The sequence below is a fragment of the Gavia stellata genome, chromosome 25 (assembly GCF_030936135.1).
Source record: "Gavia stellata isolate bGavSte3 chromosome 25, bGavSte3.hap2, whole genome shotgun sequence".
Classification (NCBI taxonomy): Eukaryota; Metazoa; Chordata; class Aves; order Gaviiformes; family Gaviidae; genus Gavia; species Gavia stellata.
In genome coordinates, this window is record NC_082618.1 from 10,707,058 (window position 1) to 10,732,364 (window position 25,307).

General features: G+C 51.8%; 1 protein-coding gene across 1 annotated transcript; it reads left to right on the forward strand.

The window, feature by feature from the left end:
* DHRS11 (dehydrogenase/reductase 11) lies at positions 1-25,307 on the forward strand. Its single transcript, XM_059829461.1, has 7 exons — positions 1-132; positions 15,827-16,036; positions 22,091-22,185; positions 22,646-22,775; positions 23,440-23,532; positions 24,194-24,259; positions 25,266-25,307. Exons 1-7 carry the CDS (start codon positions 1-3, stop codon positions 25,305-25,307), a joined length of 768 nt encoding a protein of 255 aa, XP_059685444.1.

The window sequence follows — 25,307 nt, forward strand, 5'->3', positions numbered from 1 at the left end:
ATGGAGCGCTGGACCGGGCGCGTCGCGCTGGTCACCGGCGCCTCCGTGGGCATCGGCGCGGCCGTGGCGCGGGCGCTGGTGCAGCACGGCATGAAGGTGGTGGGGTGCGCTCGCAGCGTCGACAAGATCGAGGTACCGGGGCGGGGGCCGGGGGCGCCTTGCGGCCGGGGCGCGGGCAGCCCCACGGCGGCAGCGCCCCACGGGCGGGCCTCGGCCGCGCCGCTGCCGCCGCCCCACGCCGCCTCGCCGGGGCGGGAGTGCTGCCGGCGGCCGGGCCCGCGGAGCCGCCTGAGGCGGGGGCGCGGCGGGGCCGGGGCCCCTCCGGGCCGCCGTGGGACGGGCCGCGGGCGGGGGCGCGGCGGGGGCCGGTGCCCGAGCGTCCCCCGGGCTGCGCTGCCGGCGGGCGCGGGTCCCCCCCGCGCTGCCGCGCCGGGCTCCCGCCCCGCTCCCCGGGCCCCGCCGGAGGGGAGCGCCGGGCGCGGTGCTGCGCGCGTTCGCGGCGCCCCGTGGGGGGGTTCCCCGCGCGGGGGGGGGCGGCGGGGCGCTGCCCGAGGAGCGGGGGCAGTTTCGGGGGGGCTGTTCGAGCTGCCTCTTGCCGAGGGTGACGGCAGCACCCGGCTGCCGGGCCCTGCGCTGCGGCCCCGGTGAGGAGGCGGGCTCGGCCCCGCGGTGCGGAGGGCCCGTTAAACCCCGCTCGGTGTGGGGGTGCGGCGCCTTCGGCCGCCCGCGGCTCTGCGGGAGACGGGACGCGCGTGTGACTCCCTGCGGAAAGGGGGTTCCGGTCCTTAGCGTCTCGCTTAGCCCTACGCCGAGCACCTCTAGCGCGAAGTCAAGAAACCTCACAGCGCTGGCTTAAAAATAAAGATGCTTAAAAGCAATAGCTTCTGCGGGATCCTTTCTCGTAGTCGGATGCGTTTGTGGGCTTTCCCTCGCAACGGCACGAGCTAAAGCTCGCTTACTTTTTAAGAAGTTTCCTCTGAGGGAGGAAAAAAGTTACAGTGGGACCGCTGGAATATTGTCATCTTGGTGGGTTGGTGCCTGCCGAGCCAGAGGAGATCTGCACGAGCATCCGGCGTTTGCGCTTCCTTAGCAAAGGTGGTCAGGGCTCCCTGCGCACAGGTGACCGCACCAGGAATAAATCGCCCAAAAAATGATGGAAAAGAAGGCTTGGCGCCGCTCGTGTTGCCGGGGAGTGGGGTTGGATAAACACGTGCTCGGTAGAAACAAAACTTTTTCCATGCTTCATCAAGAATGAGAAAGACACCGCTTGGAGAGAGGAGAAAATACACCGCTGTGACTTGGGGAACTGTCCTTCGGGGCTTGCTTCCAATTTTGGGCTTCCTGACATTTTGATACTGCGGTTTACCGGGAAAGCCGAGCTCCCCAAAGGCTCTCCCACGTGCGGCTGAGGGTGTTGGAGGTACTCCCATTCCCTGGCGCAGGGTGCTGTAAAGGATGCCGTTGTTTCCCACTCCCCTCTGAGAAGGACAGAAAAGCCTTTTCCAATATTGCCCGTTCTTTGCGTGTTCTTCTGAAATACTTTGATTTTCTTTGGTAAAGAAAATCAGCGAGACTTACGTTTTCCTTTGGTGCTACACAGTTCCCTTTCTGAAGCCTGAAAGCCTTTCTGAAACTTTTCTGGCAAAAATACAGTACAGCTTTAAGAACGAGCAGTCTTTAAAAGGCTTTGCCTTTTTATTTGAATCTGCACAAAATGCAATCACGTTTTATATAGGTGATTTACCTGGATTGTACGATATGCACACGTACTGAGCGACGCTGACTATTCGGCATCCTCCAAGGCTCTTGTTACTGTTGTGTTTCAAAGAATCGTGTTTAACACCGCAGCTCGTGTTTGTCCCTGCGTCGTTCTGTCTCCCGTCCTCTCCAAGGAGCGAATTGTGTTTGCAGCGTGCGGTCATTTGTTTTGGTAGGTGTCTGGGCTGTGTTTTGCTGCGTTGCTATTCTGGTTTTATTTATTGTGAGGCATGTTTCCTTAAAGAGGAAGAAAATCCCAGAGGCGCTGCTCGCTCGGGGAAGGGAAGGTGGCAGAGCGCGAGGTGGTCCAGGGTCACTCCGGGAACAGGTCCATCACCTCGGACTGGCTGCCAGGGACGCTTGTGTCGGCACAGATGAGGCTGCTCACCGACTCCTGCCATGCCTTCGGAGCAGAGTTGTTTACAATAACTAAGCTTTCCTCCGGGAGCTTCACCTTGTGGTTTTTTTCTTTTAAAAAAAAAAAAGAAAAAAAGGAGGAAGATATTCAGGCTTCAGACTGTTGAGCTCACGCTGGGACTTGGGACTTTGGACGTGGCTGTAGAAGCCATCCCAAGGAGCGGGAGTTGGCGTTACGTGCGGGGATGCCCGTGCTGTGGCTGCCCCGGCGGGCGATGCAGGCAGACCCTGTCTCGGGAGCTGCCGACGGGGCTCCTGCCCGCCGGAGGGGCTTCGGATGCTCCGGGCAGCAGGAAGGCAACGGGAAGGTCTGTGCCGTTGGCGCTCTGCGAGCATGTCGTTGCCTTGATTAGTTATTGTATAACCAGATCTATCCACAAAATACACTCATCTGTTATCTCCGGCTGCTGCTTTTCCGAGCCGTTGTTGGTCGGGAGCTGGAGGACGCCATCCTTGCGGGAAGCCTGGGTGGGATTCGGAGGATGCGCCAATTCGGGGAGAGTGGCTCACGCGTATGGGGCAGGATGGGGGAAGTGGTGCTGACATTCAGGGCTGGGGCGCGGCGACAGAGGGACGAGAGGAGAGAAATATGAAGGAGCTGAGGGCTTGGCGTTGCCAGATGTGAATAAAGGAGAGGCCAGAGCATCGTGACCGTAGTTGCTGCAGGACAAATCTTGTGGCTGTATTAAAATGGAATCATTCACTAAATACCCCTGTGGGTAATGGTATGCAGAGGAGGGAACCCAAAAAATAAATCAGGGCAGCTTGAAATGGAAAGAGTGCAAACAGTGCAGCTTAAAAGCAGGAATACAGTACTCATTTTGTAGCAGAAAAGCATATGTTCCCATTAGTGTTATGCACTAGTCATCCATTTTAAGGTAAAGCGGCTGGAACCACTCTGTATGGTGGTTTTATAACCTACCGTAAACTGGTAGACTGAAAGAGTATGTTGTCTTGTGGGGAATTTAAGTCGGGCAATAAATGCTATGTCAAGATTTCTTAATCTCTTGGAAAAATCAGATAAGGGCTTGAGGCAAGATAACGAAGGAATTGCAAAGTTGCGGTTTTGGTATTAAACCTGTGTCATGACTCTAGTGCTCTTTATTTGACTTTTGAAATAAAAATGTTAACGGCTTACAAAAACTGCAAAAGTCCAGTTTATTTATTTATTTATTTTCGCTTCCACTGGCTCCGCAGAAAAGCCACGCGCTGGAGTTGTGCTGAGTTAGCGCTCCGGCTGACTTTGGCGGTGGTGTTTCAAAATTGGGTTTGATTTTTCCTTTTGTCACACCTTCGCATGTGCGGGCACGGCAGAGGCAGGCTGCGGCGGCTGGCCTTCCCCTCTGTAATCGTACCAGTGTGACCCCTTCAAATGCAGTATTGGCCCTCCTGCACGCCGTGCTCACAAGCAGCCTCGCGTTCCCCACTCGTGCCACTTCTGTGAGTGGAGACTCTTCGTGTGCGTCATCCAACAGTAACTTTAATAGTCAGACATTGAGAAATAAACTATAATTAAAAGGGCTTTATTTTACTTTTGCATGCCAGGAGGTGGTTTGGGTTGAAAGGTTGTTTTAAATGAGAAGCCTGGAGGTACTAACAGCTGTCGCAGACTTTTTGGCGTGTGCTCTTACTGAGTGGTTTCTGCTCTTCAGGTACCTACACGCATTCCAAGGCAGGAGCGAGCGTCAGTGCCTTCATGAATTAGCCAAGAGTTTTTAGCAGCCGGTGAGACCAGGCTTTGGTGGAACTGCTCCCTGTTAGATGATCACCTTCACAGGGACCCCCTCGCTCACCACTTGGGTCCCCAGCGCGCGGGAAGACTTGCTGTGATTTAATGACTTGCCACAGCTGAGCTGGTATGCAATAGCACTTTAAGCTGCAGTCGCTCCATCCCGCGGACAAAAGGCAGAGTATCGCTTTTGGTGGCTTCGCTACAAGGCTCTTCAACTTTCTTCCTCCTGACGTTTTCCAGAAACTCGTATTTAGTGTCTGACTTCTTGCCGCAGCACAAAAAAGGGAGAGGCTTTCCCCATGCATGGGACAAAGCGTTCCCCCCCACCCCGACTGGTAAAACACTCTCTGGTCTTTTATTCAGCGTGATGCATGAGCTTGATTTTGCAGCGTTCTTCCCCTGCGGTGGGGGAAGACTTGGGAGGGTTTGTGGTCAGTGTAGGGTCTGGCTCAGTGGCACGGTAAAGGCATCGAGGTACTCCGTCACTTTTCTTCCGGAGCACCAGAAGGTATGAGAGGGAGCTGTTCCCAAAGAGCTTGCAGCTGACGCTTAGTATTACACTTTTTTTTAATAATCAAATTTTATTTCCTGTATTTTTATATTTATTTTTATATTTGTAGAGAACGGCAAAAGTGCTGGCAGGAGTTCTCCCTCCGGCCCCGGTGTCAGAGTGCTGGATCCATGCATGCGTTGGGGCTGCGTGGTGGGGCTGTTGCCGATGGGAGAAGCTCCGGTTGGGGCAGTCCCGCCTGCTTCAGGTCCGGCAGCACCTGATGCTGCTGCACTCAGTTTCCCTCGAAATCTTCCAGCAGCTCATTCATTCCTTTGATACCTTACTGTAGGGTGGCCGGCGGCATCTGACACTTATTTTGTGGGGTTTTTTTAATTTTTTTTTTCATTTTCTTTTTCTCCAACGCCTTCCAAGTGTTGTTAATTCCTCGCGTAGGAAAGACTCCTCGGGAGAGGCGCGGGAAGGCAGCTGGCTCCTGCGGTCCTTCACAGCTGAGCCGGTGGGGTTGTGGCGTGGGGTTGGAGCATACAGAGCTGTGTGCCTCCAGCGTGCCGGCCGGCTCGTCTCATACGGCTCGCCCTGAGCTCCCGGTCTGCGATGGGAACGCCTTGGGTCTGCTGCGGGCCAAGTAACAAAGCGCCCGGCAGCTCGCGGGAGGCCGGCGAGCATCCCCTGAAGCAGCGGTACCTGGCTGCTCTGCCAGAGGGGCAGGACGTGGGGGGACCCGCTGCCCTCCCAGAGCTGCGGTGGCGAGCGAGGGGAGATCGGGGCCCTCGGGCGATGGCCTGCTTCAAGGCGTTGGAGAGATTTAATCATGGACGTCGTGTTCTAAAAAAAAAAATATTTTTTGTTCTTTGTTGGGGTGTGGAGAGCAAGCTGTGCAGGAGGCAATAAATGTGGTATAAAATACAAGGTTTAACCGATTAATTCTGATGCATTTGTGACAGTTATTGATCAAAGGTAACATTTATAACCAGGGACTGCATTGTCAAGGTTAGATCTTGCTCAAGAAATAGCCTTTGATAAGCTGAGCTATTGATTGCAGATTCGAGCAGTCCAATCTCTGAAGAGGCTAGAGCTCTCCTCGTCAAGCAGCGCCGTGGTGGTGGTGTGGGAGGAGGAAGAAGTAGCCGAGTCTTCCTCCCGGGAGCCGAGCATGCCGAGCCTTCCTCCCAGGAGCCGAGCATCCCCAGTAGCCGTTTGCGGGCTGGCTGATCCCTTCCGCCGATGGCTGCCCGGGCCGTAAGGTGCACGGGAGGCTCTCGATCCCTTCCGTGCTCCAAGGCGGTTAATTAACAGCTAAATTGTTTCGTAGTACCTGAATATGGAATTTAATTACGTTGCATGCAAATCACGTTGATGGCTTGGAGGTCAACTCGTTAAAATTTTGGCCTTCCCCTGTGGGTGTCTGTCCGTGGGGTCGAGCTGTGGATGTCCCCGCAGTGCCGGGTGTCCACGGTGGGGTCTGTCCCTCTGCCCTGCAGCCGGGGCTGGGTTTCACGGGGCGTTCCCAAAAACACAGGTTGGCCTCTGTGCCCACGCTGTCTTAATCTCGTGATTTACACCAACGGGCTCGTGGCTGAACGTAAGGCGCAAATTTTGGTGCCCAGCTCCCATCCGCCGGGCAGCCTCTGCGGCTCCCGTCCTCCCTGTGCCGAAGGCGGATAAGCCGCTGTCCCCAAATGCTCGTCGTGGACCTCATCACTACTTCTCTCCTCTGTCTCGTCGCTCTCCCGGTGTGCAGGCTGCAGAGCTGCTGGGCTGCGCGGTAGCCTGATGAATTATTTTTTTAAGGCAGGAGGAGTAGCTCCAGGCAGGATAATCCCGAGGCATGGTCCCCGTGTAAATGAATGCCCTTCAGATTCTCCTTGGCCTCTGGAAGGGCTTGTTTTGTGTTTGGCGAAGGCCTTGCCTCAGGGATGGTGGGTGCTCAAGGCCTCTGAGGTGCTTTTATTGCTGCTTGTCCCTGACCAGATCCTTTCCTGATTAAATGCGAAAGAGATCCCATAATTGCTGTCCCGAGTAGTGGGAACAAATGCTTGGCTGTCCCCATGGTTTTCCTCAGCCTTGAAGCTCAGGAGGTGCATGGGGGAAGGATTGCTTTTAAACCGGGTTGGATTCATCCTTCTACCCTGCAAAATGTGCTTTAAAAACGTCTTATTGCAGCAGCCCCCCCTTCTCCGCTTCTCTTCGCGGTAGAGCGGCGATACTGGCGTATGTCGCACTTGCAGCCCTAAAAATAAGCAATAACTGAGCCTTTCCTGGGATTTTGGAGACATGATGGGGTGCTTGTTCTGCCTTGCTGTGTAACAAAGCAGATCAGGTAGCTGTCCCGTGCCTCAGTTTCCCCATATAAAACCTGGCAGCTGCTGCCCTGCGGAGGTGGGGGGGGGTATGGGAGCAGCGATCGGGCACGGAGGGGCTTTTCTGGTCTGTGTTTCGGGTTTGTGGAGAGTGTCCTGCGGCAGGGAGGTCCAGACGCAGCCGGTGCAGTGTTGGGGAGTGAATATGATGGTGGTTTTCCTGGGGCTTGTTAATAGTTTAAGCTCTGCAGAAAGTAGCGGCTCCGTTAAAGTCAGGCTTGAACCCTCGCTCCCGCCAGCGCCCATGCGGGAAGTGTTAATGGTAATTTCCTGGCTGACAGTATCATTGTTTTGCCTGGGTCGGTCCTTGCACCCACCCTGGTTCTGTAGGGTGGAATGGGACCAGGGTGCTGCCGGAGCAGAGGACCTGCAGGACCTGCGGTCTTGCTCCTTCAGCCAAGACTTTTCTCTCTGTTCAGCTCGTGCAGATCAGCTGCAGCTCTGCTCAGCTTAACTGGGGATTGTCATCGGCGTAGATGTGAGCGGCGCTGAGCCCGCCGCCTCCGGTGGCGTTGGCGTTGGTACAGATGTTTAATCGCAGCACCTGCAGCTGCGCGGCGATGGAAGTGGTAATCCCTGCTGCCGCTTGCTCCGACCACGGCTGGGCTGGGGCGCGCGGGAGCCTTCGTCGCGCTTGTCGGTGGGTCGTAAATCTGGGGCTTATTAAAATTCAGGGTCCATCATCTAAATTTTGGTACTGGGGAGCGTTGGGAGCCGGTGGGGGAAGGCCCACTCCTCTCCAAGCGTGTGTTAATCTGTCTTTTCAGAAGAGGATTCGTTGAGGATTACACGGGCGCAGGACGGGAGCCGAGGAGACGGAGAGATGCGTGGGGACTGCGGCTCTCGCCCTGCCCTCGCAGCAGGAGCACTTGCTGCCGTGTGGATGGCGCTGGGGGAGAGCGGGAGAGCACCCAGCTCTGTGGGCTTTGGGGAAAAGGCAGGGCTGCGCTGTGGGGCGCTGAGAGGAGAAAAGGCCGATCTCGTGCTCTGACGGCGGGGACCTGCTGTTCTGGTACAGCGCTCTCGGTGACAGCGGCACGTGCTTTGCGGACAGCTGCGCTGACAGGCGCGTTGTGTCGCAGTGAGGTGTAGGGCTTGGCCAAGCTCTGGGAGCCCAGCGGCCGCGATCGATGCTCAGGTTTTCCTGGGCCCCGGAGCTCAGAGCTCACCGGTGGGTTGTCATCTGCTGCTTCTTTGTCTCACAGGTGGGGACACTGGGGCTGGGAAGGGGGAAAGCCGCCCGGTGAGCTCGTGACAGAGCTGGGAACGGGTCCTGGCTGTCCTGAGGAGTGCTCCCGAGTCTTACCCACGAGGTACGGTGATGTACTCGGTTACAACATATGTTATTCAGGGTGGGCATGTGCTGATGGTTTCCATGGACCTCTGATCACACCCTAGATCTCTGAGGTATCGCTAGGCATCTCAGACCTTCACTGCTGCAAGCTTAGGTGGGCTTTTATTTAACTAAAATAAATAAATATTTTTTTTCTAACTCCCTGAGTGTAGCGGAGGTGTGCGTGCCTGCAGTGGAGATGACACAGAAGGCATGTGCCGTGATCTGAAGGTGTCAGGCTGAAGCTCAGGCTCGGCTCTGCCCTCCGAGCGGTGTGTTTGCAGGTTGCCTTGGAAATCTGTGCTCGAACGGGCACCGATCCAGCCTGCGACGCGTGGACCGTCGGGGTCTGCCCTGTGCAGGCACTTGGGTGTCTTGGAGCTACGTGGTCTTTGGACCCTGCTTGTGAAGGCAGCCAAGGGCTGGTGGAGGACCACGGGCGGCTGCAGTACAGCAGCTTCAGTCTTAACGAGAGTGCTGGGCTTCTCGTAGGAAGGAAAGCATCTACGTGCCTGGCTGCGTGGGAACCTGCTTTATGCGTGTTGGAGCTGAAGAGCAGGCAGGCACCTATGATGCTTGTTTTAGGATAGTCATACCTCAGAATAAGCAAGAGATATTGCTCTAATGAGCTGTCATCGTAGGAGCAGCGTATTTCCTCCTCCCCCACGCCAGCCCATAGCAACGTGATCTGAGCAAGCAGTAAAAAGAAAAAAAGTGCCTTCAGCCTTGACGTAAGGAGCGATTGTTTGAATGCCTTAAGGTAGCAGGGACCTTCAGGGCAGCGTAAATGGGGTGATTTGGCTTGCATGTATGATACTGGAAATTTAAAATTAAGTGAGCTAGGAAAAAAATAATCTTGGATGTTTAACTACTGAAAAAGCACAGGGAGCAGAGAGGGCTTGGAAGAAAGGCAGCGTGAGTCTGGAGCAGTATGGGAGGACAGTTACCTGTACTGGGAGGACGTTGCTGCTCGACCAGACCCCTGTTTAGCAGGGAGTCTGGCTTCAGCGCCTGGATGAAACCAGCTGAGTGGCTCCCTGAGCCGCATTCGGCCACGGGCAGGAGATGCCGCTTGGCCCCTGCGGAGCCTGTGGGATGGGTTTGCTGGGCGAAGGGCAGGTACTGTGTTGGTGTTCGGTGTCCGGAGCCTGGGCATCACCCAGGAGGTGTCCCAGACAGCTGATGCCAGGGATATGCCAAGATGTAATTTTGTGCTGTCTCTGGTGGGAATCGTAAATCGTGGCAGCGCCAGGGGTGTGAGGAGCCCGGTGGGAGGAAGGCTGCCATGCCGTGCCGTGCCCTGTAGCCCTGACAGTGACTGTGGTCACGACTACCCAGCTCAGACTGTTACCCCTTAGATGCCTCTCCACAGTCGGCTTCTCACTGCTGGAAGTTGATAAACAACAAACAGGTCCACGAGGTTCCCCAGGGTTTTATTCCCTTCCACAAAAAGAGATCTGATTTTTCTGGGTTATTTATTGTAATAGTGCAGATTTTGTGTGCCACCTGTGAGTCTTTGCAAGGACTGTAAAGTCAGTATGTTTAGGATGATACAAGATGGTGTGCTGGTTTTGGCTGGGATGGGGTTAACTTTCTTCATAGCAGCTAGTATGGGGCTGTGTTTTGGATTGTATGGGGCTGTGTTTTGGATTTGGGCTGGAAACAATGTTGATAAAGCAGGAATGTTTTAGTTACTGCTGAGCAGAGCTCACACAGCACCAAGGCCTTTTCTGCTCCTCACCCCACCCCACCAGCGAGTGGGCTGGGGGTGCACGGGAAGTTGGGAGGGAACACAGCCGGGACAGCTGACCCCAACTGACCAAAGGGATATTCCATACCATATGACATCATGCTCAGTATATAAAGCCGGGGGAGGAAGAAGAAAGGTGGGGACATTCGGAGTAATGGCGTTTGTCTTCCCGAGCAACCGCTACGCGTGATAGAGCCCTGCTTCCCTGCAGATAGCTGAACACCTGCCTGCTGACGGGAAGTGGTGAATTAATTCCTTCTTTCGCTTTGCTTCTCCGCGCAGTGTTCTTTTGCTCTACCTATTAAACTGTTTTTATCTCAGCCCACGAGTTTTCTCACTTTTACTCTTCTGGTTCTCTCCCCCACCCCACCTGGGGGGAGTGAGTGAGCGGCTGTGTGGTGATTAGTTGCCAGCTGGGCTTAAACCACGACACATAAAAAAATACATACAGGGACTTAAATTTTGTCCAGTGATCGCTTTTGCCTTTGCCTGTGCCGAGAGGTGGTGGGTTTCTGGAGCCGTGTATAACATTAAGCCTCCCTGATCAGGCAGCCAGTGCTTCAGGCAAACGGTCTGAAACTAGTGCTAGTCCTTCTTCGTCTGTACTAGGTTTTGGTATTGGTGCCCCCAGCTGAGTCCTGCACGTTTGCTTTTCCATTTAAACCTGATTTCCGAGCTTTCCCATCCCCACTGTTCTGCCTTCTGTCCTGGAACAGACGTGCATCTGAGCTGAGGAGTGGCGATTGGCAAACAACCAGCGAAAAGCATCGATTTAAAGCTCATGAGAAGGAAGGAGAATCACCATACTGGTTTATTAATTTGAAAACTCCTTTTAGACTCCCGTGGAGGCCCTGTCTGGGCAACTGGAGCCAGGCAAAAGGAACTGGAAGAAACCTGACATAATAGTCATCCTTGGATCATATGCAGGCAAAAAGTCCCAGGTACCCAGCAGCTCTAGGAAGGTGCTCAGTGTGATTATCTCCATTTTACAGATGGGGAAACAGCTCTGAATCTTGCCCATGGTCACAGAGCACACTATGGAAATAAACCCGTCTAGTGCTTTATTCACTATATATGTCTTCCTCTATTATGCTGCTGCACTGGTATTAAATCTTAATTAAAAGAAGCTTCAAACTTGCCAATCAGTAAAATGAAAGGATTTGTAAGCCCCCAGTTTTCTTTCATAACTGTGATGCTGTTCGTTAGGATTTTTCTCCTTTATTTCCTTTAGCTAGCAGAAGTAATTGGGGTGACTTTGGTTCCTTTCCAGTTGGTTTCTTGGTACAGCTGTGTATTTTAAGCATAAGCTAAATCAGTAGGATGCAAGTACCTGTGATGAATAGCAGGTCAGATTAAAAATTACCTAACGGTTTCTTCTGGTTTTAATCTCTCTGAACTAAATGTGTCTGAAGTTAATAGGATAGTTTGCCAAATAAAGCCCTACGTGACTCTTTTCTTTTTTTCCTCCCCTTAAGAGTCCCTTTAAATGTTTACATCAATTAGTTTTGTAAAACCATTTTACCAAGACTGAATCTAAATGCATGGCACTGTGCCCTTCCCCAGTGTAGTAGACACAAAGAGCATTAACCCCTTCTTGGGAGAACTGACATATTCTTAACATATGGAAAATGTCCCATAAATGTGAGGGATCCTTTTAGACCTTTAAAAGAAGACAACTAAATAGTATATAGTAAGCGTCACGACCAGGTATTCTGCTTTGTCTTTCTTACATGTAGGTAGGTGTTACGTGTTTTTTTTTTCATTTGCTCACTCATTCATCAAACACCACTGGAAGCTGAGATAAATCACTGTGATGGCAATGGAAAAACTGGTGTCTAAGCAAGAGGCACATCACAGCCCGCGTATCTAGTACATACTGCCGTATTGGCTCGCTATATCACACGAGTAGGTTAGGTGCCCTTTGTGGAAAGCTGGTCTTTCATGGGTGTTGCAGAACTTGCTGGGTACTGTGTTCACGCTGGGTAGCGTATCAGAATTACAGGGGCAAGGGCTTGCCTCCATGGCAGGGGATGGATCTAGGTTAAACATTTTAACACATAGGTTACCTATTTCTTCTTTACGTTGCATTATCCCAGTTTGTACCAGTAGCACCTGGCTGTCCATTTCCAAGCATCCAGTGATAACGGTGTGGTACAGAGATGCTCAGGTCTTGTTTCAAATCTTCATCTCCAGCTGCTGGAGGTGCACTGGCCGTCATCTGTGTTGGTGTTGCGTTATGTGGTCGCTCTCAAGTTGCTTGCGAAATCTGCAAAACCAGCTTTTCTCTTTTTTCCCCTCCTTGTGCATGTGGCGTGCTTAAAGTGGAATAAGCATTAATTGAGTGACTTAACGGATGCTCTGAAAAAATATTGCAAGCTCCCTAATTCAGAGAGTTGCTTTACATAAGTCTTCTCTTGCAAACTTGCCCGCAGTTGATGTTTCTTTGAAGAGCCTGTGATGACTCTTTATCTAGAGATGCTTGAAGCACGTTCAGCTCCGCCTGGATGTCAGTGGTGTTCGGCACTTCATTTTCAAAGAGAATTTGTTAACACAAGTGCAGCCTGAGAGATGAAAGGATCCACGTTGAGTCTCGTTTGAGGCGGCGAGACACCAGACAGGAAAAGTCTTGAGACGTATTTGATTTCTTTGGCCAGTTGTGGCAGAGAAGCCTTTCTTGGAGTGAGGAAGAGCTTTCTCTTGGTGTATCTAAGAAATAAGCTAAGGAGATTGACTGGGAAAACAGGATGGGCAGCTCCACCACGACAGCTGCTGCTGGCCAGAGCACCCCTTGTTTCACCTGCTCCTTCGTCTGGGTTGCTGTGCTGCAGCCCGTGGTGTTTAGACCCTGTCTGCCTCCATCGAGGAGCTGTACTGAACAGTGAGGTTTCACCGGATTGTGAAAAGTGACAGCTGAACATGGAAACGGAGATATTAAACACAGCGTTTCCCTCTGGGCTGTAGATGAGCTTGTTTGTCCTTTCCCATCCATGCTGATGGGCCCTTCTTCCTTCTAGCAAGCTCTTCTGGCATGAGTCCTCTTTTGGGAGATTCATCCCAATCCCTCGTGCTTGTATTTCTCATCTTTTAAAATCATCGGCATCACTTCATTCAAGTTCAGCAGGGCTGAGCTCGGCTGGACCGGTTCCGGCCGTGAGCTGTAAGCTGTCCTCCCCACAGCTCCTGGGTGCACCATGACGCGCAGCCTCGGGGCGTGATGGGTGCCCTGCTTTTCCTTTCTGCGTGTGAGTACGCTAACTTTGAAAGACAGCACCCCGCTTTACCTGCAATGAGCACTGACACCACCAGGAAGGTTTAGCACCTTCCAGCAGCCTTTCATACTGCTTTTAATTTTCTAAATGCTGCTCTTGCAGATTTTTACCCCAACTGTTTTCTCAAGTGTGTACTCTGATCTCTCGAAAGTATATATTTTTCTACTATTATCAGCACATAATCAACAAGATTGCATGTATAGCTAAGCGAAACCAGCCCCAGGAGGGTACAGAGAGGTACGATTCAGTCCCGTGGGCACCTCTGTTGTCCAACGGGCAGAAATATTGTCTAGCTCGGCCCAAGCAGAGCTCTCTAGAGAGCGCGATGCTGTTGGGATGTATCGATCTCCGGGCTGAACTCAGCATGTCTGTCCCCTTCTCGCTTGGTGCTGCGAGAGCAATAATAACAATTCTTGTGTTACCGCAATGCCTCCTCTGAAGCAGTACCCAGAAAAGAGAGCGGCTTCTGGACCAGACCCATCGACCTGGGCTGGTTTGGGCTTGTGGTCCGTGAAAGGTGTGGATTGCTGTGAAAGGCAAATCAGAAAAGCTTAAACTCACTGTTCAGGGACTTGGCCCACCTCTGCGGTGGTCTTAGGTATTAAGAAAGGTTGAAAATCATTTACCAGACAGAGCTACTTGTCGCAGAGGAATTAAATGAATGTGCTTGGGGCGCAGAGAGGGGTTTGGAGGTCCTGGCTTGTCTGTCCCTCTCCCAGTGAGGATGCTCAGTCCTGCTCTGTGTAAAACTTGGCTACGAGAAACTCGGTCACTAAAAAAGCCACTGACAAGAGCACACTTTATGATTTGGAGATGGGAGCCAATTCACATCTTCATGTGGAATTTTTTCCCCCTTTTTGGATTTTGTGGCATCTAACTGAGTTGCCAGCCCTCCTTGTTACCCTGAGGCACATGGCCATCCTGTGTTGTGCTGGCCGGGGAGCAGAGAGCCAGTTCGAACAGAACTTCAGGGATCAGAACCTGCAGGTTTCCTGGGTGTGCTGGCATCTGATCTGTGGGATGGCACGCACTGGAGGCCAGCTGGATGGGAGCTGGGCCCGTGCTTTGGTTTGCCATTCGCCAGGTCCCGTGGTGTTCGTGAACTGATGCAGCCCCGCGAGCTCTCCTGCCAGCCTGTGCCGGGGGAGCCGGTGCCTTGCCGTCACTGATTTTTTTTTCCTTCTCTTTCCACTTTCTCTTATGTTCCATGGGTTTTTTCTTTTGTCTAATGTTTATTTCAGAATTTGGACATCAGGCTGGCTGACAAACTCTGTGAATGTCACCGATGCTGGGTGTTTTGGGGGGCAAGTCTGCCCCTGTTGCAGCCGCTGAAAGACGAGCTCAGCTAAGTGAAAGGGACAGGGGACTCTGGGGCTTGCTAGCTTCCCCTGGGAGAAAGACACCTTCAATGCTCTGGTTTGTCACCGCTTTCATTAAAGCGAGCTGTGTCTGAGGCCAATATGGCTCTCCAGGCTCCTCCCCGTGTCGGTACAGATGGTGGAGCTGGTTTCAGCATCTGCCTTCTCCAGAATGTGGGAATTGCTCTCTGTGTCTTCCTGGAGAGCCAGGAGGGGCTGGGCCAGCCTGGGAGGTGATGCTGTACCTCACAGCAAGTGAAAAAAGTCGGCGTCTCTCCAGTCAAGCTTCCTGGTGGTGGTTCGAGTGGTCCCAGGCGCTGCGGCTGGTGGCTCGGCTTCCCTGTGTCCTTCTTTCTGGCCGAGGCCGGGTGAGCTCCAGGACAGGCGCTCTGCTCCGAGCTCGGCTGGGGCCAGGCTGTTCAGGAGCCGCCTTCATGTGCAGTCCCTGTCCTGCTGTCCTCTGCTTCCAGCCAGGGGACCTCTGTGCTGGCCCTCACTCCTCCTTTTACAAAGGGCTGTGAATCGCAGTCCTTGGTATGCGGGGAGGAGCCGGGAGGAGCGGGAAAGCTGCCACTGGCAGGAGAGCAGCTTTATTGCACCCTCTGAAATGTCACGTTGGTGGAACCGCCACGGGCGATGGCGTTCGAGTGATTTGGTGGACGTTTGTAGCCAGAGTCCATCTCTCCGCAGAAACCAGACATCACGTGGCTCTCGCCTCGCGCTGGAAGCTGTCACTGTCACTAATATGACACATCAGAGATGAGATGCTGCTTCTCATTAGCATCAGGGGGTAAAGGGCGTCCTCCAGAGGATTTGGTGCGGTGACTGCCGCATCATTAACACAGCCGGCCGGCAGCAGATCTTGGCCTTTCGTTTGTTTTATATCATCTACTCTGATAAAAGATCTGGATGCTTGGAATAATTGTTGGTAATGGCTAATGAGGAATTGTCAGGCATGCGATTGCCACGTCCTTTATTTGCGCAGCAGTGTGGCAGACTTGCAGCCTGGTGCTGTGGCAGTATTTGTGTCTATTTTGCCAGCACCTGCTCACCTCGACCTGTATTGCCTGGGGTGATGGACGAGCACAGAGTGTGTCCTCAAGTTTAATAACTTAAAGGCTGAAGGGCTCAGCCTCTCATGTATATCGATATTTCTTTTTTCTCAATTAGCATTTACAATGATTCTTCCCTAGCGCCTGCTCTTAAGACAGGCTCACCGGGAAGCTGCCGTGTTTTGTTAGCCCTGGGGTGTGTTTTTAAGCAAATGGCTGGATAAGCTGCTCCACAAGGAGAGGAGGCTGATGGCTGTTTTTTTTCCTTCTTTCTCTTCCCCAGAAACTGGCAGCTGAATGCCAGAGCGCTGGCTATCCGGGCACCCTCATCCCGTACAAGTGTGATCTCTCCAACGAAGAGGAAATCCTGTCGATGTTCTCCGCCATCAAGACCCTTCATCAAGGAGTTGATGTCTGTATCAACAACGCAGGGCTGGCTCGCCCGGAGCCCCTGCTCTCGGGGAAGACGGAGGGCTGGCGGACGATGATAGACGTGAGTAGTGCCACTGGGAGAGCGGGAACTGTGCTAGATTTTTATTTCTTCTGGCCACCAGCATCACTGTCCCCATCTACTTATTTCACGTGTGCAGAGCTGAGGACCTGCTTCCCGTCTGGCTCTGGCATGGCCGGGGTTTGCTAAATGGGAAGTGGAAAGACATCATGCAATGCTGAGCCCCATGCCTTCACCCTGGAGTATGAAAACACTCAATACCTTCAGTAGCATTTTTTCCTTTAGCTCGATGGCTTTCTGGAGGGTGATGAGCCTCGCTTTTTTTTCTTCAATAAAACAGGAAATTGAATGCCAAGCACTGGCTTTTGTAGCTAATCCTGTTAGTTGTAGCAGTGGGTTGTAAAATGGGCAGATTCTTTTTGGCTTAAAAAGCTGTAATGCTTTTTGTCTTTATAGCTTAATTTTCTGCCCATAATCTGGTTAGAGCTGGATGTGAACGAAGCAATTTCATATGCCAAACTGGGAGTTTGTGCAAATGGTCCATGCCATTTACCAGCAGCGCTTCTCCCTGGGTATTGCTGTCCTGAGGTGCTGCTGTGCATCTTTTTGGGACTTCTCCACCTTTTGTCATTATGTGATGGCCCTTTTCTGCACGTAGCAGTGGCAGCCATGGCTGCGGGACCCCGGGCCAGTTTGCATGCCCTTGCAACAGCCCTTTTGTACTGGCCTTCCTGCAGCTCTGGCCGGTGAGATGCTGAAACAGGAGCTTTTCACGAAGGTGATTTTCCCCTCCTATACTACCTACTGTTGTGCATCATCCTCATAGGAACAAGAGTCAAACTCAGGGCTTTGACTAAACCTTGCAGCACCTCCAGCAGCTGTGAGAGCTTGTCCTAGTGAAGGAAAAGACATGTCTACTTGAAAAGCTGCTCAAAGCTGTAGGCTCGAGGCTACTACATCTGACAGCAGAGTGAGCCGGGATCTGTCGGCTCCTGTGGCAGCCGGTGGCTGTTCATCCAGCAGCAGATTCAGGGGCTGTGTAAAGCAAAACAGAGAGGCACACTGAGGCCTCAGACTCCTGCTGCCAGGGCAAGAGCTGCCATATCCTGGCTAATTAAGTTCTTGTTAGGATTTTTGCTGGTCTGCTGGCTGCTGTGACTGCAGCCAAAGCAAGCTCAGCTCAGCTTTGTCTGCCCAGCCAGGCTTTTGTGGGTTGCCCAGCCTGGGTCACTGCACAGCCGCATCTCCCGGTCCCCGGTTGCCATGGAGTCTTTAAAGAAAATTAAGTGAAGTGTAGCTGAGGCTGAGCTGGTGTAAAGCAGGGCACTTCCCAGTGTTGTCTCGCTGCAAGTCTGGCCCTGCGGGTCGCCTGCGCCTTGTAAACTCCTTGTCCTGATCGCTGTTGTCGCGTCTTGTGTGGATGCCTCTGTGGATGCTGCATGTCCCTCGCACTCGTTTCACTTTGTTCTTCTGACCTTTTGTCTTTGTAAGGTGGGCAGACTGGGGGACACACCTGGGTTTTGCCAGCTGAAGGCCCTTCCCCTCTCCGTGCTCCCTTCCCTGGTTGCTCGGGTGGGAGTGCTGCCTTTGTCTCACCTTCCACCACTTCTAGGGAGCAAGATTTTGCAATGGGGATTGTCCTGTATGAGACACTCCTGTGTGTTGGTACTTACAGTGGCCTGACACAGGGTTTGGGAGCCTGTGGGGTCCCCCTCCTTGCAGATGCTGCTATGTGCACCCTTTGGAGCTGCTTTGGGGTGGCAGATGAGGTGGGAGGAGAGGCAGGGTGGTGGGTCCACAAGGGCAGCGGTAGGAAGCCAAGCTGGGGGAATATTTTATTCCCAGAGGTGATCTGTACGGCTATATCTGCTCTCATTTGCTTGGCAAAAATGCTGTTGTAGCACAGACTGAGACACCCAAGCTTTCTTCATATACTGGCAGATTTTTCTGCTCTCACCAGCTTCCCAGCAGCTGGTGGGTTTGCTCTTGGCTTGTGTGTAATTGTCTGAATAACACGTGCACCTTTAATGTGAAGGTGAAGCCCTGGGACCCTCCAGAGCCAAATGCTTCACCCACCTCAGCTTAGGCAGCCTAACAAGCCTGGGTTTTGCTTTTTAGCCTGTTGGTAAGCGATAGAAATAGCTCAGGGTTTTTCCTTTTGCTGTGCGTCCCCAGTTTTGTGGCTGTGACCTCCCTGCTTGGAAATCTTGCTTTCCAAGCATGCCGTGGCTGTGCAGGTGCCGGAGTGGCAGTGGGGTTTGGGGAGGGATCTGCGGTGACAGCTCTCCCCACTGTGGCACACCAGCCCCAGGGAAACACTCGCCAGGCCCACTTCTCCTGCATGCTCTGAAGCTCTTGGAGGGTCAGGACAGGGGAAGATTGCCAGTGCCTTTCACGGGCCACTGGGCTTTGCAGAGCTGAGCAGGAGCAGGGAGGCCTCTTCCAAAGGTCCCTTGGAGGAAGGTGTTAGTGAGCAGCATGGTTTGACAGATGCTGTAGGAGAGTTTCGGTGTACTTCTGGGCTGCAAGACAGGAGAAGTTTCTAAACAGCCATCAATCTATCGATTTAGGAGGCATTAAGGCCTTAAGTTAAAGGCATTTTTTTCTTTTTGGTAAATTGATTTTTGTTTCCATGCATTTTTTATGAGCTTTGAGGCTCTGTCTCTTTCCAGGCTCCCCTGTCAGTATACCTATTCCATAAAATTTCTTGCTCTACATCTAACAGTCGAAATCACACTGTCATTTACTTATTCCTCCTCTTTTTTAATGTTCCAGTTCCTTATTGTCTGGTATGTGTTCCCAAAGGGGAGCTGCATCCCCCTGGGCTGCAGGAGTCTCATGCTGGGAATCGCCTCTCTGTTGCCTTACAGCAGCACAGAGCCCAGCGCTGCCAGCCAGCGAATTTGGTGTGTGCCAGGGAGGGAGTGTGGTATCGCAGGCAGGTTCTGAGCCCATCATCTTTTGGTTCACAGCTTCCCCCCTTTTCTCTCTCCTTGTTTGTGAGGTCGTGCTTGACATGAGGCTGGAGCAAAGTCCTCCAGCCGTCCCTGATCCACGCGGGAGTAGCCGGGGCTGGGTGCTGTGTACACACTGACTCCAGGCTCTGGGATTTGAACAGCTCCTTCACATTTTACATACTGACCTTTACAGCCAGGAATTCAAGCTGAACTTTCCATTTGCACTGTTCAGGGCACAAAGGACTGCAGCACACATCCTCTCGCTCCTCTAGACACTAAATGGGTTTGATTCTTCTTGGCATTATTCATTGACCAGCGAGGCTCTGTTCTTCTTGCTTTTACTTTTCTATATACCATCTGTGCAGAGATATGTTTTCTGTAACCTGTGGTTTTTATGTACTTAGGAGCTGGGATACTCATTTGCCTTAGAAAAGACTCATTCTGGGAAGTGAAATGCTCAGCGCTTCCAGGAACAGGATCTTTTATGTTCTCCCAACTTGGCAATTGGAACTCATTAATTACTAGAAAATGTGCCTTCATTGTTTCTATTGCATTAGCACACACACGTGGCAGTCACAGACCTGCTGCCTTGTGCAGCATGCTGTGCAAAGGCAGAGCGCAGATGTGTTGGCCATCTTTGCTAAGGGACCTTTGAACCTTTTGTTCTTAAAATAGGAACAAGGCTGAAAAATGTCTTACATGGGTATTTGTAGCAACAGCCTTTAGATTGTTTCTCAGAGTGATACAGCCCTAAGACTTGCTCATTTCCCAGGCACATTTTTAGGTTGCTGAGTGCCTGTTCCACGTTTTGAAATGGGATTTCACCCAAAAATCCTCTGGGTGCTGTCAGGAAAAGGCAGCGAGGCAATCCCGGCTCAGCTGCCTTCCAGACAGTTGTTTTGTTGTACCAGGGTGTCTTATCGTATGGGCTCTGGACTTTCCCGTGTGGCTGTTGATTAGTATCTTGCTTTGCCAGTAGTTGTCAAACTGTTGTAACTCTACCCACGCAAGGAAGCATTGCTCAGCGTGAGTCACAGCGTTGGAGCCGGGTCTCAGGCTTTAGGCTGATGTTACCCTCTAGTGGCTTACAGAGATGGAGTGGAGCCGGGGAGCAACTGCACCAAAGGCACGGTGCCTGGTGGGTTCAGGGCGTCCTGGGGCAGGGAGGAAAGCAGGGATGTTGTTTGTCATGAAGGCTTTTTATACTAACAGTTACCCAGATCCATATCTGAAAGGACTGGCTGCTCACTTGGTTAGTGTATCAGACTGGAGTGGGTTACTCCCACTTTCCTTGACCTTCTTACTGTGAAATCCAAAAGCCTTCAGATGCCCTGCCTGCTCTGGGCTTCACTCCAGTGCTGAGGTGGTTGTACAGTGCCACTTCTGCTGACATGTCTGCTACCTTTCTTCCTTGCACAGCCAAGGTAAATCTTCAACCTGGTGCCAGGGAATTTATCTCTGTAGTTCCAGGTATGATGACTAAGATATTCGGCAGAGACTGTGTGCTCAACCAAAGTGCACTTGGATGACAATGATGACTCTACTTGTGTTGCCTGGGTATTCCAAGACCAGATAAGCATGCTATTTATCTGTTGCCAAGACAAAAACTCGTAAGCATGGCCTCTGGTAATGAGTAAAAATAATGACCGAGACAAAAGCAGTGACCAGAAGATCCTTCAGCTGACCCCACTCGTCCTTTGTGTTCTGCTCAGTAATTACTTCTCTCAAATCCATCCCTTTCTGCCTCTTGCTTTCTGGTCTCCAAACTGATGTTCCTCCCTTGCATGTCCTTTTGGGCTACCAGTTCCTAGTTAGCCTGCCCCATTCTTGTTCCTAAGTTTCACAGCGATGAGAGCCAGCCCTTGTGTATCCTTCACTTGCTATCCACATGGCCTTGTTCCCGCTGCTCCTCCCATTTATAGTTGCACCTGACTTCTGATTCATCAGATATTTAGTTCTTCCTGGATATTTAGATTACAGCAGTGTTTTTAGGCTGGTCTGGCCTGCTCATTTAGTTAGCAAAGCAACATGCCATTAGGTAGGACCTGCTAGTGTGTCCTGCCTTGAAATGGTTACATCCTTTCCAAAGGGCTTCAGCAAACACTGTCTACCTTTCAGCCACTTTTTTCCAAATCTAAACCACTATAAACTTGAGCGATTAGCACTGCTGCCGAGACGGCTTTCTCATCAGTCTTGCACACACCTCTGGGTGCTTTGTATTCCAGCTGGGGGAATTTCCTTATCTCCGTCTTCCTGGAAACTTTAGCTCTGTCCTTCATCGTCAGCAAATGCTCAAGGCATCTGCGCATTAATGGTGGCACATCGCAGAGGTGATATGACTGAGTTTAACCGAGCCACAGGGTGCTGGGCAGTGCTGGTCCAAAGAGCAAGAGCCTGGAAAGCTCTGGATCCTGTGCTAAAGAACTGGATAAATTGTCATGTCCGTTCTTTCTTGGCTTATCCAGTTAGGGCTGAGGAACATGTCAGCAGACAGTGTGACAGATTGGTGGCTTTCATATCTGCAGGGTTACTTGCCCACTCTGGCCCTCCCCATGGCACGATGTGATCTTTGGCTTCATTTGCGCACGGGAAGCTCTTTGCTGGCCGTGTGGTTTGCAGTGCCTCTGAGCGCCTGGCTCTCTGACAGGCAATATCTGGGGATTTCCTCGTTAACTAGCTGACCTAATTACCTGCTGTTGGTGTCCTATCAGCTGCCCAAACACCAGTGTGCTCACTGCTGTACAAAATAAACAGCTTTGTCTCCTGGACAGAGTGCTGACTGCGGGGAAGTGGGTTTGTTCTCCCTTACTTTGCACTCTACCCTCACACTTGCCCATAAAACGATTAAGTCCATTTATTTCTCGCAGAGGCCAAGGCTGTCTCACAAAACTGGGTATCTGTGCCTCCCCTGCCCCAGCCCCTTGTTACTGCAGTCCCGAGCTTGGTCGCAGCGTGATGTGGGGTGTGCGGCGAGGCGTGCGGTGCGCGTACATGCATTTCCCTCTGTTGGCGTTTGCAGGAATCGTCGTGGGTCAGGGACTGGAACTTGCATCCGCAGCTTTGGGCGTGCGGGGGCCAAGTCGGAGGATGCCAGGCAGGGCTGCTGGTCTTAGTTTCTTCTTCGTTTCTCATCCCTCAGGTCAACGTGATGGCTGTGAGCATCTGCACCCGAGAGGCTTACCAGTCCATGAAAGAGAGAAACATCGATGATGGGCATATTATTAACATTAACAGGTATGCAGGGGGCGAATGTGTGATCAGCCACTTGGGCTTCCTCCTCCCTGCCTCGCACAGAGGATTTAAGCAGTGGAGCTTTAATCTTGGAGTGGGCTGATGGTGCCCAAGGAGAGGTTTTCCAAGGATTGTGATGGTTGATTTTTCAAACCACTTTTTTTAACCTCTGCTGGTCTAAATGCAAGAAAGACCAAACCAGGGAGGAAAGGGTAATGCCAACCACTTGCTGTCTTGCAAGGTTGAAGACGGAAACTTGTTGACCGGCTCCAGAAAGCAGCTGTGTCGAGAGGAGCCTCTGGGGGTGTGCCTTTCCCACAGGAGAGGGGAATTCCTCACGTAGCCACCATGTCAGTGTCTCTTTCTGTGTTCATTATGGTGGTTTGAATACCCTGTTGGTTCCTTCTCGGGACTCTGCTTGCCTCCCCACCTCTCAACACTTTCCTTTCTGCTCTCTTCTCAGCATGAACGGCCACAGCGTTGTGCCACAGTCGGTGGTGCATTTTTACAGTGCCACCAAGTACGCGGTTACAGCCCTCACGGAGGGGCTGAGGCAGGAACTCAGAGAAGCAAAGACTCATATACGAGCTACAGTGAGTACTGGGGGCTCTCCTCCTCTCTCCTGCTTTTGTGGGTGGTAGAGAGCTGGCAGGCTGCTTTATGGGGCAGAGGTTTTCCCTTTGGAAAGCAGGCAAGGAAATGCAAAAATAGTGCTCAGCACACTGGGAACGTTCAGGTCCTGTGGCCAACTGTCCCTGGCCACCTCTCTTTCCCAGGAAGAGAGAGACTGGGCGGCAGAAGGCGCAGCAGCAATGAGCTGTGTCAGGGAATAAATTTTTTGGGTGCACAAAGTAGGCAGCTGCTTACCCGGGAGTGAGCGGGGCTCATGAGAGCAGAGGGAGGCAATCAACTGGGCTGTTTGCTCTCATGCAGAGCTTGCATCTCAGAAGCAATATGTCCAGAAGTTCATTTGTATTGTAAGTTTTTCCATCATTTTCCCTGCTTCTCTGTCCCTTTGGGGCATGAAGAGGGAGGTACCCATCAGCGTTCCCCAGGGGTACCTGCCATAGCAGTCATTCAGGCAAAGCCTGCTCTTTTAAACGATTCCCCTAGAAAAAGGGTGGGGAAGGAGAACAACAGAAAGGGGGCTGGGTTTTTTTGGCTCTTTCAGTGCTAAAAAGTTTTCTCTCCTTTTTTTTATTCTTTTGCTGAAGGGGAATTACAAATCCTATTAGGATGTGCTCTGCTTTTTTCCAGTGTATATCTCCAGGACTGGTGGAAACAGGATTTGCTTTTAAACTTCATGATAATGACCCCGAGAGAGCTGCTGCAACCTATGAGAGCATTAGGGTAGGACATGGAGAAATGGAAACAGAGGGAAGTGGCTCTGATTATAGTTTAACAGTCTTTCTCCTGGCTAATAGCACAAGGAACTTGTTCTGCAGAGTGCCCAGTGCTTTCCAGGACGTAATCAGCATCCCCAAAGTCTCAGCACTCAGACCTCAGATTTTGCACTGCTATTTACGCACTATGTAGATTTTCATTCAGGTTCAGTTTCCGACTCCCTATATTTTCCCTTTATTTTGATGTTCCTGTAAATAAATATCAGTCAGCTTTGACATTTGGCAGGCTATGACTTCTTTATTGAAGAGAAGATATAACAAGCAAACATGCCTGCACAAGAAGAAATGTGAGAGCGTGTTGTCTCGCAGGTGGCTAGCACAGGATTTCTTGTGCTTCTCTGGTAATTTTTGATAAGGATGGCAATGCCTGACCTGGCAGAATTACTGTGCCAGTAGTAAGATTATTCACACCAAATGGAGAATTATCAGCACCAGACACGTCCTTTGTTAAATTTTTAATGGATTATTTTTTTCCTGCTTGCTTGCGTCTTTTTGACATGCCCCAGTGACACTGTCGAAACTCGTTATTGATGGTTAGGAAAGAAGTGATCTTGTGGTTAACTTCCTGAGGTGCCCTTTGTCTAAGAGTCTCTTTCCTGTCTTTCCAGTGTCTCAAAGCTGAAGATATGGCTAACGCTGTCATATATGTCCTCAGTGCCCCACCTCATGTACAGGTAGGCTGTGGTTGGGTTGGAGGACTCTGCAGTGGGTGGCTGAAGGCGGAGAGGGTAACTGCTGCCCTGACATTTGCTAATCAGCGTTGCAGCCGCAGTATCAGCTGTGTGCTTAGCGGAGCCTGGGCTGGGGATTAGCGGTGATCACATTTGTTTACACTTCCCTTACCGCAGCTATGGGATTGCACTGCTCGGGCTGCTCACAGCCCTGCGGATCCGGCAAAGGCTGCTCCGACCCCAGAGAAGGACTGCACGAGGCAGGGGGAAGGGGAGGGATATGGGCAGGCTCTGCCCTTTTGGATGGTGCCATCTGAGATTTGCTGACAGCCTTGCAGCTGGGTGAGGTTCTGCCAGTTGCCAAACGATGTATTTGGCCTGATTCTGCCAAGTGCTGTGCACCTCCCCAAGGGTGGTGTGAGGTGCTCATGTTGCCAGAGGGACTTCCCTCCTGTGAAACAAGAAATAAGTGACCAGCTTTGAGCTGGAGCCAGGAGGAGGCAGGAGCAGTGTCAAAGTTTAGTATATGCAGCATAGAAGTCCCTGTTGCAATAGCAAACTTTGATCATGAGGGGTTTAGCAGCCCCTCGCATGAACTCTGCTCCTTTGGAGCAAGACGTGGCCATCTTGACATTGCATCAGTAGTGATAACTGGCCTTCTTGTCTTAAGAAGATAAAAAGTCCTGCCCCTGGCTGATCAAGCAGTGCCTCTGCTTGACCCTCCATGAGCAGGACCAAACTAAAGACTTGAACCATGAGAGTTCATAATCAGTGTCATCTTGCACTCTTTTCTGCCCATGTATGTGCTTTTATTCCTCCCGCTAAAGGCAGAGCAGTCACATTCCCCTTTATTTCTTTCTAATATCTCAGTTAAGCAGGCTCATTTCTAGTTACAGGAACTTTCTTCGTGCGCCATTACAGTGGCAAGCTGCACAGCATGGAAGTGCCAAGACCGGGATTTAAAATGGACTTAAGTGCTCCAGTAAAATCTTACGTTGGTCTCTTCTAGATTGGCGATATACAGATGAGGCCCACGGAGCAGATATCATAG

What these genes read in the sequence shown, in the direction of transcription:
- DHRS11 (XM_059829461.1), top strand. Translation starts at nt 1, where the DNA reads ATGGAGCGCTGGACCGGGCGCGTCGCGCTGGTCACCGGCGCCTCCGTG. An exon ending in GCTGGCGGACGATGATAGAC is followed by an intron (nt 16,037 to 22,090) that starts GTGAGTAGTGCC and finishes CTCATCCCTCAG; the next exon opens with GTCAACGTGATGGCTGTGAG. An exon ending in GTGCCCCACCTCATGTACAG is followed by an intron (nt 24,260 to 25,265) that starts GTAGGCTGTGGT and finishes GGTCTCTTCTAG; the next exon opens with ATTGGCGATATACAGATGAG.